Genomic DNA, 18,235 nt, shown 5'->3' with positions numbered 1-18,235 from the left:
AAAGAAACATCAAAGAAACAACTATAGTTTGGATATTATATGTATTTTTTAATGTTAACAACTCTTGAATTCATGGTCTCTGCCTTGCGCCATAGCAAAAACGTGGCTAAAAAGAGATCGCTACCAATGGCTGGATAGCTCGGATGATAGAGCAATAGACATGTTATGGTAAGCACTTTCTCTTCAAACCAAACATCGGTAACACATAATAAATAGATAGGAGCAGGGGTAAACACAAGTCACGTTTATGGTAACCATAAGATTAGTAACGTGGTTAAGTTACAAAAGATACTTGAACAAATGGAAGATACATTTAACTTACCTAGCTTGCTGACTCCACTCAAGCGTGTTTGTATCTCCTTTCATTGTGCCATTCTAAGCAACGAAACTTATAAAAACATGTGAATTGTGAACTGATCACCACATTCGACACAGACTATAATCATTGGGAGTGTATCCTAACCAAACGTTAACGCAAGAACGCCATACAGCAGTATTAGCAAAGATTTCAATTTGGATTTTCAAGAAATACTCACACCACCATATAACATAAACTCATAACAACAACAAAACTGAAGTAAAGAAGGATTCCTCATGGACTGTAGGGATTCTGTATATTTTATGAATTAGCAATTTCAGTTCAGCTTGGTAGTATTTTATTGATACATTATAGGGAACCCCAAATCAAAGCATTGATTGAAGTGTCTAGCGGCACTCCAGTTAGTAATATTTCTAACCACAGAAATAATTCTGGATTGCAATTAGCCTGTTAACCAATTAAGAGTGCGATATGGTGTTTAAGGTCCAACGTTAATTAAACACTATGATGTTATGTAAACACGCCTATGTAAGGCTGTATAACAATAGCACCAAATGAAATACGTGTCTTAGGTATATATCGTGTGTGTGTGATGTGGTTTGGCAAAACGATCATTAGTGTCTTGAAGAGAAGTTCTTTCCTAATTTAACCAGTAATAAAACTTTGGAAAGTGTGCATCACAACAGATGTTCGTTGTCAGATACAAAATGAACACAATGGAAAAGGTAAGTAAGACAAACTGTATAAGTTTCCTGCAAACAGATTCACACATACGTTTTAGACGAAGAGAAGTAAAACAGTTCATTTTAACAACGAATTAACTAAAGTTATGATATTTATTCTTGCTTGGTTAGGAGTTGTTAAGTTCTTACTATTCTGGATTCATTACAAAGGGTATGATTGTAATAGTCATGCTCGTTTCACGCAGACACAAATATTCTATGTTGATAACATACAATATTGCCAAAACGGTTCCGTAGATACACGTCACATGCTTAATATTGTCAATAGGCCATCATGTCAGTAGCTTACAACAATGTTGTTCCTTGCATCTAGCGTAAATATCTTAGCTGTGTCTGTAAAGTCTACATTCAAGCCAAGCGTTAGTTACAATCGTGGGGCGTAGTGGTCAAGTGGTTACGGCAGTTGAATTGCGATCTAAGGATTACAGGTTCGTGTCCTTGGGCAAGGCACTTAATCTCCATTGCCTCTCTTCACGCAGGTGTATAAATGGGGACTTGCGAGGTAACTTGTGAATATGGTTGCGTGCGCCGGTTTGTGGCTGCAACCTATGGGAGTTCCCAGGGTGACACGTGGTGCACCTTTGTGCCCCAGGAGTGATGGATTGTACACACCTAGGTGTGTGGGTCTAACACGTTACCAATGCCCAGGGTTAACTTGTAAAGTCGTGTGAGAGGGCCTTGGCTTTGAATAATACTTTAAACCTGCAAGGAGTGTTAAGTTAACATATATGGTGCATTATAAGTGGCCACTTTATTAGTATTACTTATAATTATAATCATCTTCAGAGGCGAAATTTAAGGGACTCGAGAAGAGCCGTGCCGCAGGCCGGAAACATTATGAGCCCTGAGCCTAGAATCGGTGCACACCGCATATGGAGTTCAAAAGTTTCATAAATGTGCTACGCCGTGTACACATTGATGTTTTCACCTAGTGTAACCATATCCAAGTCAGACGTCTTTCATTACGACGCTAAAAGAAAACCCCAAGAAATAATTGTTTCTTTGGGTGCTTTTTTAGCGTCTGTTGGGAAAGATATGCGTGTATACACAAAGGGATGCATCTGCATTCTGCATTGAGTAGTACATGTACTGTAAATTATAAAACCTCAAAAAATTGGTAGAACTACCGGTACTTCGGTAGACAGTTCGAAGTTTAAATTTATATTTCCTTGTCTTTAAAAGGTGATGTCATTATTGTAAATGCGTTTTTACTATTGACTCATTTAAAAAGAGTATCTGAAACGTGATAAAAGCCTGATGATATCAGAAAAGATAAGAAGTATTAACACAAATTTACCGTTCAATAACATCATTGACAAAGCGGATGTGATAACAATGTATTGGTGACATTTATCACCAACTGCTAGCCACTGGCAATAACACAAATTAAGCCATCAAGCAAATATTTACAATGAATATATAGTTCCAGTGTACAATTTTTTTTTTCTTTTCACATGTAAGATTTGTTTTCATATTGACGATTGAGTTGTGCAATTCTAAGGAAATCTACCGGTACTTTGGTAGACAAGTCGGTAGAAGTTTAAATTTGTATTTTCTTGTCTTTAAAAGGTGATGTAATTATTATATATGCGTTTTTAATTTTGGCTCATTTAAAAAAGAGTATCTGAAACGTGATCAAAATCATGATGATATCAGGTAAGATAGGAAGTATTAACACAAATTTAGCTAGCAAGTAAATATTTACAATGAATATATAGTTCCAGTGTACAGATTTTTTTCTACTTTACACATGTTAGCTTTGTTTTCATATTGACAATTGAGTTGTGTAATTTTTAAGAAAAATGTGTCCAACAGGCGCCTTGAAAACGAAACAGTAACAATTACACTGCAATTAACGCTGTGTCTTGAAATGTCAACAACACTCTTTAACTTCAAGGATTTCTTTGCTGGTTCTAACATTAAACATCAATTTAAACTCCATCTATGCGTTACTCGTTTGTTCTATGGTACGTTAAGACTGCGCTCATATGGATTGGTATCACCCATGTTCTTGTCACTGTTCTTGTCAAGGCAATGTGTGTACTCAGACTGGACAGACAAACCACATATCTAGAAACAAAATGAACGAAAAAGGCATTAAGTTCATTATTTTGTATTCGTACGAAACACGAATGGAAAGAAACCATAATTTCAGTCCAATTGGGTTTACCTCCTACTTCATCTGCAATAATTTGGATATATTATAATAAAAACAGTCTGCGTTGCTATAGTAACTAACCTTTGCAGATGTTACCTACATTTAACTGAGATTTGTTTGAAATGTATTTAACACAATTTAAATTATTGTTTTCCATCGACATAGATATTACCATGGATGACTTCAGTGTAATCAAAGGTAATAATGAAGTTAACTTTTCATTTGGTTCGACGTTTAGCTAAGACAATCCGATCATTGTGGAAGAAAGGGGTTCAAAATGGTAATCCTTTAAAACAACGTAGATATCTCAGCGTAGGAGCATGATATAGTTTATAACTGGTCAAGCATTCTAAATAATTGAGTAGGCGCATCTGCCAGTATAACGCTACACGCTGTAATCACTATGACTGATGCAATCAATATTGAAAGTGGACGCTTTAGAAAAAAAATCCTGCTCTTCTCCCACTCCGTCCCTCTTTAACGGGGATATTTTATGTCCCTGTGTTTACCTAAAACTTCCTTACCTGCATGAATGAAGATCGCATCTTACTAATTTCTGGTCTCAATGAGCAATCTGAAGTCCAACAATTAAATAACATTTCGTTCCTATTGTGATAAGAAAGTAAGAAATCGTCACGAGTTAATAATGTTTTACATAACCTTTATATAATTACCTAAAATGCAATACCTGACAATGACAAGTCGCCCCGAAGCAATTGTTATACTATTATCTCAGTACTTGAACTGCTGAACTACCTAACTATGACTAGTTGGCCCCAAATGGCATCCTTAAATGATTATTTAAGTACCTTATATGATCTATCTAACAACGTCAATGAGCCAAATACAGTATTACAGTAAGTAACTACGTGTTTTGCAAGTGTTCCATGTAATACACGTACTTTATATGGGCGAACCGTTTGTCTAGTATTACACATAGCAATTGAAACAGCCGTTTTCTTCCAATCTTTCTAACTAACTGACTAACTTACTCACTGACAGATTCATATACATAACATAAATATTGCATTGTTTGCACCCATATCTTTCAGAATACAGACACGTCATGTATAACACGAATAACACATCATTCAAAGTTTACATTTATGATACTTTGTTTCTGATCGAATGTTATAGTAGTTTATGTCAAGTATGTAAAGTATATTCGACTTTACCACGTAGTTGATCACACAGTGTACGTACATCTCGAGGCAACCTATTTACCTTATCTCTTCATACGCATTCGGCCACTTCTCAAGGACAGTTGTATTACCCTTTATAGTAAATGGGGATGATCCTGTTGAATTTGAGAGAAAATAATTCAGTTTTCAAATTGGTTTAGTTTGATTTTTAAATTAGTAAAGTATGAAATGCATAGTTTTGGTCCGATAAAAAAAAAGATATGATATCGTTTCATACTATGATAGAATATGTATATTTCTTAACTTTCGAAGCATGCCAAATTCCTCAAAGTAACACATAATCACTCTACAACAATGGTGTAAAGTTACTCATAGTTCATCATAACTCGTGTACTAATGCTTTCATTCACACAATCAGTGATTTACAATGGACACTCAATTCTACAGGTCAAGCATTTTGAGCATGCAGTGAAATAGTGTGTTTATTTTGTCTACTCCTGTGAGTGAAAAGGGGCGAGATAGTGTTGCATCCGTTTTACCTGGTTGAAGTATCTCCCAAATCACAAGAGCGATGTACCACACGTCACTTTTGTAACTATATTCGCTACGCGACACAACTTCTGGTGGGGCGTTGTAGTCGAAGAAGTCATTCTGAATTAAACAATATGTACACGATGCGATTTAGTGTGGAACATAGTGTAATCGATTGTTTATCTTTATAAAGAGAGGTATATAACACATGTAAGTGGGCGTGTAATTGCCTGCAAGAGTTTTATCTTCAACCAGCCAATGAAGCATACTTATTACATTATGTTACCCACCCCGTATTATTAGTAAAGTTAACAATAAAACTGTGGCCATGGTGTATTTTTCCTTTTAAAATTAGGAACTAATTGTGTAGTAAAACGTGTTACATTTTATGTGATATTTGTAAGAAACTCGCATAATTAAGTCTGCGGTTTGTTGTACAATTTTGAAATCACTATTCTATAATCGATATGGTAAATCAGAAATCCAAAGTTGCCAACCTAGTAAATTAGGAAATAGTTAATGCGTGGGCAAGAAAAGTTAAAGGTGCCGTAATCAGTGCTTGACTCTTATGTAATAATAGCATTTATACACTGTAGTCAAATTTTGTGAATAATTAAGATAGCTTTCTTTGTTGTTTTTGTATCAAACAGGTACTACACGTGCTCTTAATTGAACCTACTAAAATTATGATTCTACTATTGTTAAGTCAAAGAAAAACGCTAATGGTGTCGGCTTCTCTCAACTTCTCTCTTTTAAAGCAGCATTTTGCGTCCTTTTCTATGATTTTCCTCAACCTCATTGACTCTACTATGCCATAACGACATACATAACTAGGTAATCTATTTAAATCTTACTTCATATGGTTGCATGAAAGTCGACAAATTTTCAGCTTTCAACTTTGTTTTTCTCCAAGATTTTCCCGTTGGGATCCCAATAAACTTCGCCCATAATATGAATATTTAAACACTACGAAAGTCATTGACCAATACGTAATACAACACCATGCTTGATTTGTGTACAGTCTATATGGCAGTTGTACCAGGGAGTTCCATACTAACTCCCTGGTTGTACCAACGCGAAGTCTGGAATTTATTTTTAGCAACGGCTCATAAGTAAACCTGGTGCTCTGATTGGTTGAATTCAAACAAGTGGGTTCGGGGGAATTGTATGCGATTAATTTTAAATGTGGAATTTGTCGTGGACACTTTTCTCATTATCTGCAAATATCCTTAATTACTCTTCAATTAACATTGTTGGCAGGAAAAAACTTTGCTAATATCTTAGATGGCTGTTTTGTGATTGATTTATGTGAAACCCTCGATGGACATGTATAAAATGTAGAAAACGGCGACCAAACGCAGTAATGCTGCTTTAAATACGTGCACCCTCGCGACTACGTGACTCTTGATAGTATCCCTGATAGCATTAGAGAATCAACATCTATAAATATGCACTATCACCATATCCAAATACCAGTGTTCAAACATACACCAGATTGCAAGGTAGACTTTAACATCTCCAAACACATACTAGATAAGTTAGTAGCTAGACACAAGACATTTATATCTGGAAATGCCGACTTAACGTGACAATCATTTTCTCTGCTAAAATTCCTTGTCTATTAATAACAACACATCCGTCATAAATGTGAACATTGAATGTTTCATTTCAACAACTTACCTGCTTCTTGAATGTTCTCACTGTGTGTCTCGCATCCTTTGTGAGACAGAAATCATACAATTTACATACTTCTTGGTCAGTTAGCAAGATCTTCTTCGTAGATAACCCTGGATGAACAAACTGAAAAAAAGTACAGAAACTTCCTGATTATGACGTTTGCTCTTTGCCTGATGAGACCGAAGAGAGATGTAAACAGAAAATACTCACAGAATAGGAACGCTAGACTTGCACTGGTGTTATTTTTCTCTTACCACCATTTTGCAATTACATTGTACCTATGCGAACCGCTATTTTGAAATGTAATATAATAACAAGGCTGCAGACAACTTTAAATTGTTAAATATTTCTCCTCTACTTCCCCAATCTTATAACAAATATTCCTTACAACAATATGTTTCCTTCTCCATGAAAAACAACTTGCGTATAAATCCCACGGTTACCTATCACTTCTGTTTACTTTTCAGGTATTATTCCAAAACTTATATTTTCCCAGATACTTCAGCGCTAATAGTGGGTGAAATTATACATTTTATACTTAATCATGTATAGATTGATTGAACTTCCGATGTATAAAAGTCGAATATTAACTAATCATTTACTTGTAGAACGTAATGATCAAATACCCGAAAAATGTATGCTAGTAGGAAGATTTCCTTAATACTACAGTTTCAAAAGTAACATAAAACAGTACCCCGTAAGAGTGTATCAGTTCCATGCCTTTCAGAATGCCCATCACGTACTTCATCACCTCCGTGATTGCCATGGCAACCGACGGCATCTTCTCAATGTTCCCTTTCAATGGTTTTCGTAAGTGTTTGTCGAGAGTTTTGCAGTTCAAATGAGTATGAAACAAACATATTTTATCTGTCAGAAAATAAACGTTTGCGAAGGTTTGGCCATAAATATTTCATTGTATTTGCCTGTTTACAGTTATCACGTTGTCTAGACTGGCAACATAATTCATTAGTTTCGAATAACGCAAATATGTTTTTTAGAAGAAAATTATTTCGGATGCCTTGACATGAGCCAAGATATATCGAATTGAGAGGTCTTCAAGAAAAGAGTGGTAAGCGTAACATACTTAATTGGTTACTAGTAATTAAAACAGAAAAGAATTGCTTTAACTGTAGAAATACCTCCATCAACACAGAACCCCTCCATTGTAACGATGTTTGGGTTTTCAGGTATGTCCAACATTCTCTTTACATATTGATCCCAACTCCTTTCATTCTGTTGAGAAGCGTTCTCTAAATGTGAGAAAAATATTTTTTTTTTTGGTTTATGTGTGGTACGATACCGTTTAGAAACAGACACAAGCGATTTTGCATTTGAATGTGTACCAGGAAATACATAATTTGATAAACGACGCTCAACTTACATACGCGTAGTTAATATTTGATGAATATTAATATATATTACCGCTTGGTGTTGTTACTACGACACATCGTTTTTCTTCCGAAGAGAGGTTGATTGTTCCCATCCATCTGGTGTATATCGCTCCCATCTTCATCTGGTATATGCGGTGCAGATCCTCAACATTGAACATTTTCCCTTGTACTTGCTTATCATACGATGGTAAATAATATGTCTCTGTCGAAACAAATAATACGTCCGTCGTATTTTAAAGCGTACCACCAGCGCAGACATTTGCCCAAAAGAGGGAAGATACTTAAAAACACTCGGTGCTACAACGAAATGCGATCTTCTTCCAGAATCTGACATTGAATTGCTACTTTTTTTTCTCATGGAAACTGTATGGTGTATGTGTTTGGTACTGTAACATATTTTGCGTAGTATTTTAACTTTTGAAAGCTATTCGTTATGCTGTACTAACTGATTTAAGCTTAAAGTAATGTTGTAAATCTTTGCCTATCCTACTTTTACTCTGATGTAACAATCGTGCACCTCCCCTTTGTTCGAAGAGTTGAGCTTTCCGGTCTCCGGAAGACTGGTGACCGGTGACCGCAACTCATAGGCGGTTTTCTTTAAATTAGTACGTTCTCGAGCGCGATGAACCTTGTGTGCTAAAGGTCTGTATATTAGGTACCACTGTGCCACGGGTACTTAAATATCTTCTCTATTGCGATCTTTTTTGTCGAGACTTACTTTCTCCAACGCCAGCTTTACAAATTGCCCCACCAGACAGGGAAGTAGCGTTACAATACTATTCTCAGTTAAACGTTGTTTGATATCATGCTGTAAGTTACGCCACATATTAATTTTACATATGAAATACTTTTTTGGCTATTTGAAACCACAGGTATTCGGACTTTTGGCAACTTACATCATCACATTGTGCAATAACAATCTAATGATTCAATTTGTAGAGGTTATGAGATCACATAATTTTCTAGTTCATATGTAGGATTTACCCTTATCCTTTCATACCATTTTCCTTTAATCTTATTCACCAGCATCCCTGACAGTGTTACATGGAAAGCATGATTTTGGAACGTTTGTAATTATTCATAGTGTATGGCATTAGGCCTACCTTTTGAATTTTCGTTTTCATCAGCGTAGATGTAATCAGGGTCTTCGATTGATGTAGAAGGGATGTTTGGTAGTTGAAAACTTTAAAAAAAATAGATCGGAACAGTAACAGTTAACCAGAGATGTTGCTTCATATATTAATAAACATATGTAACAAAGACGTACTTGGTAGGAGTGAAAGGCAAGAGGGAGGTTACTCAATAACACGCTCCACTCTCAAGTGTAATTACAACAGCGGCATAATACTTACTCATGAATCGTTGGATATCTCCCCGTGTTATCTAAATAGAAAGATAGATAGCAGACAAATATCAGACTTTGAATTAGAAAAGTGCTCACTGCATTGTGAGATTGATAAAACGAATGGATGTAGTTTGTACAAGAGTACCTCTGAATCAGTCCTGCTTTAACGAAAAATGTCATTGAATGTAAATACCATTTTGAAATGATTTGTCCTTTGCTGGGTCTTCTTTTCTGAAATTTGAAAATCAAAACTAACTATTATTTCATTAGATGACATTTCCATAGAATTATCAAACATTATTGACACCAAATATCAAATACTGTACTGGATAATGACAACTATTGTGAAATATTTTGTTTTGGTATGTTTAATACGTTTTTCATAACTTTTTTTCTGAGAGATATATTGGCCACGTTGTGATCAGATCATTAATTCACAGGTCTTATAACATGACGTAATTTACATTATGATTTGGAAATTTACAAGAATTATCCTGGCTTTGACTATATTTTATACTCTTTAAAGTATCAAAACTGTTTTAGAAGACTCACTTACCCGATGGACCGAGTATGTTTACGACAATCTGTATAGTGAAAAGCAGAGTTATATTTTTTGAACCAATTTCACGGAGGTACTAGCAGTAAAATTCGTAAGGGAGAGATGGTTACGGTATTGCGGATATATTTTCAAGGTTTCTTACCATACACTTTCCAGATAAAGAGAGCACAAAATATACCAAGAATGGTTACTGATCCGAAAATAGTTATAAGAATGGCGTAATTAACACGATGTTGTGGGACAGGAACTTCTCCCTCTTCTGAAACATTTTTCTCTAGAAAAGGGAAAGAACAAACTATATTAATTGGCATGTATTTCTTCAAAGTTGCTTGTGCAACTGAACATGCAATTGGTGGAAACGTGTTTATTAAAATGTATGTGTATATAAGGTTAATGAATTAAGATACAGATTATACCTTGCTCCCTGGAGACAAATTATACACAAACAGAAGAATGAATGTATACCACTTAGTATCCTGCCGTTAACGTTCTTACACAAAGTAGACTATACAATAATACTAGCGACCTTACAACAGAAAAAGAAATGGGACAGATAAATATTTGATATTGATTAGGATAGACTATACACTTGAGAATTAAATAGTGAACATATCCAAATATTCATTGGGAATAACAAAACATGGCTAAATTTCACAGAAAATAATCGCACTTCATATCGCTGTCTCAAAATAACAATTTTATCATACCAAGGACGAATTTATACCTAAATCAATGACCACTATTAAATTTCTATTTACACAAAATTACCATCGATAAACAACATAAGAATATGTCACCTCTTTGCATTACAAAGGAAGCACAACGACGTTTCTGCCATACGCCATTTAGAACGCAAGTAACGTTTCCATGACTCTGCTCGTACGGAAAAGACAATCTTGTCTCCAAGGTATAGAAGTTATCTCTAATATCGACTTTCTTGGATACAACTTCAGCAGCTTTAAATAGATCGATATTCTGGTTGTCTATCAACCAAGTCAGGTTGAGGTCAGGTGTTGTTCCATTGGCCTGACATACTGCTACTACCATGTCACTTCCATCGATCACTACGTACTCATGTTGGGGTTGACCTGCTATTTTTAAATGTACTTCTGGAATAGCTGGTAAGAAGGAAAAACAAATCATTTATTAATTAAAGAAGGCTTAATGATACAGAAACTGCAAGGTGAAATATAAGCTAGAACTTCTTGGCTTCGAGGCTCGAGCATGATAACTAATTAGTTAAGCGTCACGGCAATACTTAAAAAATATATTTCAAATCAAAACAAATGTAATAATCACGTTTACAATGCAGCTGAGGTAGAGGAAACGATTTTTAAAAGAATCGTTTGCATGAAGAGTTATTTTGAATTACCTTTAATACATCTTTTAACACGCATTTACTCACTTCAATGCAATGAACGACATATAGCATGACTTCTGCACGTGTTTAATAAACCAATGATCTCAGAAAACGTTTTACCAGCCTATTTGGAATCGCTTAACTATACCAGCGTATAGTATGTAGGAATTAAGTCAACTGTTTACATTTTAACATGCTGGACAATTTACATTGCATTACATCACAAAGAAATGACTGTAAGTTTTTATGACTTCTATCATCCTCCTAATCTTTATATTATTACCAAACATCTTCTTGGGAATAAGCAGGTAATTATTGTCTCTATAGAATGGTAGCGTAGTATTGTTAGAATGTAAACAGCTTCCTTTGTTATTTCCTTATCATTTAAACGAATACATTTCCATAGCTTACACATGAATTTTCCTATTTAATTTCATCAACATGTAGGAATATTATTTAGAAATTCCTCCAATATGATTAAACTATTATAAAGAAAAACAATAAAAGATGTAATTTTCTGAATTTCTCTGATGACAACATTACAGTTGCATTGACCTAATATCAACAAATTGTTCATTCTTCACCTCTGTAGTTTTAGGTTTCATTTCCTTAATCCAATTATGTTTCCTCCTTAATTAAATGTGATTAAGCCCTAGTTACATTTTGATGGTTGAAGTGCCCAAGTGGCATAATGCTATTAATTATGAACAAATTGGTACTTTCGATAGGAACTTTACATGTAACTTCACTTCTTTCAAGCAGTGTTTGTACTAGGTATTTTGTTTATTTAGCTATGTTGACAAGTAAATCATTAACGACTTAAGATCATGTTAGCCTTACCTTAAATTAATTAGTGATAACATAAAGTAGAGTTTGAAGTGCTTTCCTTTTTCTAAAATTACACTACAAAAAGTTTTCGTAACTTATTAACTGGCTCTATGGAAGTAACTTTTGAATATAACTTTCCCAGATCCTCCCCTGTACCCCCCCCCCACCCCAGAAATATTCAGCAATGAGTCAATTTAAATACAATTTATCTATGTCGCAGATCGTCCTAAATATTGTCTCCTAAGTTTCCTAAGTCATTGCAGTGCAGAAGTTATTCCCGCGTTTTTTCGCTACTTTTATGCACCGATATATGCACAGTGACGAGCCCTGGATAGTGAACTATACGTTACAATAAGTAAAGTAATGTTCAGCGTGATGGGAATCGAGTTATTAACCGTTTATCTAATAGTATAATAACTTGCAACCAATTTAATAACATAATTTGTAGCACAATGGACGTTGACAATTATACTGCAATAAAAGAACGTGACGGCACAAATACCAATGAAATATTAAGCGCTACATTGTTGAAAGTATTATACAAAATAAACTAACCTACGTTATCGGTGAAAATAAAGCCCTTGGTGAACATTTTAACAGTCTTTGATAAATAAAGTCTCCAAGTATTAAATCTGCTCTACTTATCTTCAAACCCGTAAGCTCAATCTTCAGACTTACCATAATTAAGCAAATCAAAGTAATTACTTTAGTATCAAACGTTCGTGTAGTAGTCTAGACTACACAAAAGTAGTAATATAAAAATAAAATCAATGTTTAAAATAAAGCAAGGCGCTTACTGAATACCAAACAAGGAAATATTTTGTTTTTCTCTTTTTTATTTCTCTTGCAACTATAACTTAACATAATATAGCACTCTAATGGTGACTTAGTGAAAATACCTAGAAAAAACTAAAAAGTATTTATTTTAATACATTCTGAAGGTGTAAAAAATTATACCAAGGGTACCAATATTTCCTCCAAACACTGCTTTTCATATTACGCAACAAAATGTGTTTTTGTAATAGAAAATAGTCCCTCAGAAACAATAGTAACTTATTCTGCAGTGGAATTTCTTTCCGTACTTTGCAGTTGAAAATGAATTTCTTTACTAAAATTATAATCAAATTCAGCTCTCTAACAATGTCCGCACCAAACAACACTGTCTAAATGTCTAGTACTAAACCAATATCTATATTGTTTAACAAAGTTTGGAGATGATTCCAAAGCCTAGCTGAGAGTGGGCAATAATAGAACAAATGTTCAATTGTCTCAACATACCTATGACAAAAAGTACAAGTGTCATGAGTAATTGCTTTTATTAAATGCAAGTACTTATTGGACGGGATAATCCTCTGAAGCAGCCTATACTGAAACCACCTCAAATTAACATCACCATAACACTTGAATGGCACTGAACAATAAAAAGACCAATCTTCCTTAGTAATATCGAGGGTACCACACCATTTTGTATAGGATTTCTGAATCAACTTCGAATCCTTGTAGTAACTTGTTGTAAATATCTTTCGAACGGAACATACCATTGTAAAGCATTTTGTTAAAGTAGCAATTGTTTGGAAAAGCAATATCCATATTCCCATCCAGAGCAGGTCCATTCCAAAAAGTTTTAACGGAGTTAATAATACCATAATATTCTACAAAATTCGTGGAAACAAGATACTTTTGGATGAAATTGTCAAAACTATAAAACCTGCCATCAACTGTGACAAAATCGCAAACAAAACGGATACCTTTGTCATACCAGCGCTTGTAATACACTGGACTGTTACCAATTTCAATCAGCCCATTATTCCAGACAGGCAAAGTTAATATGGTCGCATCATCATTAATAGTAGATAGCTCATCTCGAATAAATATATATGTTATTTCGAAGAGATTTCTCCAAAAGGGGTTAGCAGATCTCAAACTAGCTAATTTTATATAGAAATCCCCATTGGTAAAAAACATGTCGGTGCAAATGTTATATTTACGTAAATAACAAGAGCTGAAGCTGAAATGATCACTCTTCAGAAGACGACCAAAAGTGCTTATTTTTAGTGCCTCACAGTCTTTAGAAAAATCTATCATATTCAACCCTCCATCTGCATAACTGAGCTTTAATTGTTTACGGCTTATACGGTCTGGTTTATTTTTCCATACGAAACGGAAAAATAAAGAATTTACCCTATTTCTATACTCCAAGTCAGGCAGCGGAAGTGACATGATATAATAGTTGAAACATGGTAACATGAGAGACTTAACAATTGTAATACGACCAAGCGCTGTAAGATAACGCTTTTCCCACAATTTTATCACATTTGAAACTTTAATTCAATGCTTTATCGTAATTTTGTTTTAACCATGCCCCCCAAATCTGTATTGAAAACAATTCCTAAAAGAGTGAAATCTTCACCTGTGTTCCAACGAATAGCATACTTCTTATCAAGTGGAATGGAAAGCCCTCTTAAACTACCCAGTCCCACTAAAAGGGACTTGTCCAAATTCAATTTGAGACCAGACAAATCTCTGAAATAGTCAAGTTGTACCATAACCCTATTGAAAGAAGTACTGTCACCATGCATGAAAAAGGTTGTATCGGATGCGTATTGAACAGTTTTGAAAACCTGTCCCCCAATATCAATACCACGAATAGAATCATCACTGTTAACGAGGCTATTCAAAAGTTCAGTAGAAAGAATAAATAAATAAGGGGACAGAGGGTCACCCTGCCTACAACCACGCTCAATGGGAAATTTTTCTGACAGAAAACCATTTACCAATACTGATGAGTAGTTATCACTATAGAAAGTATCAAACCATCTAATAATAGACGGCCCAAAGTTAAAGAGATTAAGAACTTTTCTAATGAAAGTAACTGATATACTGTCAAAGGCCTTTTCAAAATCAACCCCAAACAAAATACCCGGTGTATTATCTAACTCCAGAGAATGCATAATATCATACACTGTGCGAATACTGTCACCAATGTACCTACCACCAAGAAAGCCACTCTGGTCAGGAGAAATAATATTGGGCAATACTTTTTTCATACGATTAGCAATACAAGAAGATGCGATTTTATAGAGAACATTCAACAGAGATATTGGTCTCCAATTATTTAAGTAATAACGTGGTTTGCCACTTTTCGGAATTAGGGTAATTACACCATGCTTTTGTGTCACAGAAAGATAGTTTTTATACCCAAAATTCAGTGATGGTATATAAGAATGGACCAATATCGTCCCAAAAACATTTGAAAAATTCAACGGAGAAACCATCAGAACCTGGCGACTTATTATTCTTCATATTCCTCAAAACTCCTGTAATTTCCTCATATGTCAGGGGCCCTTCCAGATCACTTGATTGATCAGTAGAAGGAAATATGAGTAAATCACACTTTAAACACTATTTAAACAAATTCATTAATATGTATACATTTAAACGGTCAAAACATATAATTGTGTACACAAGAAACGTTACAGTATATTATCATGTAAGGTGAACTTTAATTTGTTTTAATGTTTGTCACTGAGACACCACATTTGTAGTTAGAATACCTGACATTAAAATAGTTACACTATTCAAACTTACCATAAATAAGCAAATCAAAATAAATATATATGTCATTAAATTGACTTAACTTTAAATTTTCAGTATTGTTACAATCTAAAATTGTATTTACTCTCAACCAGCAGGTTATGTTCTACCAACACATTTGATGATCGCTGACATTTATAGGTTCCTTCGTGCATCAGTGACACATTTGATATATAAAGTGAGTTGTTGCCCAACATTTGAATCGTGTTGCCAAATATCGGATTAACGATAACATTATGAACAACCAATATCTCGTCCTGAAACGTCCAATCGTTGTCAAGACTAGAACGGTGACAACCGTCCAATGATATTGAATGCGACTGAATTACATGATGTGTGTAGAATTTAATAGTTGTAAACGAAGGAATGAAGGAACACCACAAACCTAGAGAAAAGACAAAACATGACACGAATGAACGCATGGTGACGATATATCTGACTTGTATGAGAGCATGCGTTGTGTCATATAGTATATGACTACATGGAAAAGAAAGCTAATCTTAACAAGCAAGGAGGGCAAATATAAAGTCAGGTATATAAAACAAATCGTTATCCAAAGCGACCATTACATATTTTCTCTATCACTTTCACATCGACATTGATTAACTATTAAGAATGGAGGTTAAAGTCCTTTCGTCAATTATCTTAGCAATATGTATCCTTAGCGCAAACAATATAATAGTAAATTATTGATCACGACTTTGCAGTGATACATACATGTCGGGAATAACCTTGGCGAAAGTAAGAGCACATAAGATAGGCAAATGTTATATCAAAGACAAGCGACCTTTCAAGTGCATATGTTTTTTTTTTTTTTTTTACTTTCAGATACCAGTATAAGTTAAAGGGTATGACGTTGCGATCATAACATGATATTCTCTAATGGCAAACTAGAGATCCTGCTATAGCATATACGATTAAACCAACTGATAAATCTACGCAGTCTTTCATTAGAACGTTTTCTCTTCTCTCCAAATTTCAGATGCCGATGATTTTAGGTAGTTTAACTATACTCGTTGCTCTTTTTACTGTGACTGAAGGTAAGCTATCTATTGAGGTGTTCTTCTTAAGTCCTTCAGCGGATGAGCTAATCTAGAATATATTTTTATAGTAGTATTGGTTAGCGAAAGGAGCGCAGTATCTATTTATGATAGCCGTTAATATATATATATATATATATATATATATATATATATATGTATATATATATATATATATATATATATATATAAATATATATATATATATATATATACATATATATATACATATATATATATATATATATATATATATATATATATATACATATATATATACATATATATATACATATATATATACATATATATATATATACATATATATATATATATAGATATATATATATATATATATATATATATATATATATATATATATGTATATATATATGTATATATATATATATATATATATATATATATATATATATATATATATATATATATATATATATATATATATATATATATATATATATATATATATATATATATATATATATATATATATATATATATATTTATCTAGTACAACTCAAATTGTACCTTAGTTCTTTCTCGTTCCAGTTCCTCTAGTACGCTTCTAAGAGTCATGTCTGACGTCAACCACCGACGTAGAGTTAAATTGACCTAATATTCTAGTTAAACTGTTTGTCACTTTCTACCCAATTCACAAAGAGATTGCAGTAACTACGGTAAATCTTAAAGGTTTTTACCACAGTAAAACCTGGATCGTGCTGATGCATCTGATACATTGGTAGCAAGTTACATTTTGTCCGCATATCTTCTATTATTACTGTAGTACTGATAGCACGTGATACCGATGTAGCAGCTTGATTCACTTCCACACAGCAGTTACTTTGTTCTATGTATCGGTTGCATATTTATGATACTGACAAGAACTTGTAGATTAACAATTATTCTTTTTTTTTCGTGAACTTTTGATATTTTATGAAACATGAGGTTTTACTGGTGACTATGTGCAAATAGATGTAAATTAGATACATCTTGTTCAACGGCGTTTCATTTTGAAAGTATCGGATTAACATTGGATAGGCAAAAAAAAAAACATGCATGGAAACCAGAATCGATGTTTTATGTTTAAAAATAAGATATCTATTTGCTTTGCAGGCAACGAATGTGAGAACCAACAGATGGTAGAAATTGGAAGAAGATCAATTCTGAATTGCTCCTTTAGTGACGGTTTTGTGGGAGTTTTGTGGTATAATTCTACAAATTTTGAAGACGATCCACCAATATTAGTCTTTCAACATTCAGAAAAAAGTGGAAAAGGCTACGCATCAGGGGAGTTTGATATTTTACCCAGTGGATCATTGATTATCAATGATGTTTCGATCATGCATGAAACAGTCTTCGTGGTTTCTCAAATCATCAATTTCAAAGATCCGGTAAAATGGCATTATGTCAAGGTTATAACTTATGGTAAGAAGACTTGTTTTCCCTTCCAATGCAAAATATACAAAAAATATCTTCTATCCTCTCAACTTGCAGGAAATAACTATTATCGATGATGTAACATGCAAT

The 18,235-nt window shown here is 33.9% G+C and overlaps 2 protein-coding genes across 21 annotated transcripts in view; one reads left to right on the top strand and one right to left on the bottom strand.

The window, feature by feature from the left end:
* Positions 1-68: 68 nt before the first annotated feature.
* Positions 69-18,235, top strand: part of LOC139982656 (uncharacterized) — a 333,630-nt gene continuing 315,463 nt past the window's right edge. For 5 of the 20 annotated variants that reach the window (XM_071995676.1, XM_071995677.1, XM_071995678.1 and 2 more), the window contains exons 1-3: positions 129-1,044; positions 16,630-16,687; positions 17,822-18,133. In XM_071995676.1, the coding sequence (XP_071851777.1) occupies positions 1,006-1,044; positions 16,630-16,687; positions 17,822-18,133 (409 nt within the window). In that variant the 5' untranslated portion in view covers positions 129-1,005. Of the gene's footprint in view, positions 1,045-16,629; positions 16,688-17,821; positions 18,134-18,235 lie in introns of all 20 variants that reach the window. The other 15 variants (XM_071995681.1, XM_071995679.1, XM_071995685.1 and 12 more) reach the window with 11 other exon arrangements.
* LOC139982665 (ephrin type-A receptor 4a-like) lies at positions 1,542-9,518 on the bottom strand. The gene is made up of 10 exons (XM_071995703.1): positions 9,314-9,518; positions 9,065-9,144; positions 7,993-8,163; positions 7,710-7,820; positions 7,265-7,437; positions 6,574-6,693; positions 4,902-5,013; positions 4,445-4,517; positions 3,745-3,826; positions 1,542-3,132 (listed from the first exon to the last, which is right to left on the bottom strand). The coding sequence occupies exons 1-10, from the start codon at positions 9,484-9,486 to the stop codon at positions 3,025-3,027; spliced, it is 1,203 nt and encodes a 400-aa protein (XP_071851804.1). The 5' UTR covers positions 9,487-9,518; the 3' UTR covers positions 1,542-3,024.

Source organism: Apostichopus japonicus, chromosome 16 (genome assembly GCF_037975245.1).
Source record: "Apostichopus japonicus isolate 1M-3 chromosome 16, ASM3797524v1, whole genome shotgun sequence".
Lineage (NCBI taxonomy): Eukaryota > Metazoa > Echinodermata > Holothuroidea > Aspidochirotida > Stichopodidae > Apostichopus > Apostichopus japonicus.
The sequence above is the reverse complement of the archived record's forward strand: the minus strand, read 5'-3'. Positions and strand labels throughout refer to the sequence as shown.

Coding starts and splice junctions, on each gene's coding strand:
- LOC139982665 (XM_071995703.1), bottom strand. CDS start 9,486: ATGACATTTTTCGTTAAAGCAGGACTGATTCAGAGGTACTCTTGTACA. Junction 7,821..7,992: donor CGTAGTAACAACACCAAGCG/GTAATATATATT, acceptor TCTCACATTTAG/AGAACGCTTCTCAACAGAAT. Junction 3,827..4,444: donor AATGCGTATGAAGAGATAAG/GTAAATAGGTTG, acceptor TTATCACAATAG/GAACGAAATGTTATTTAATT.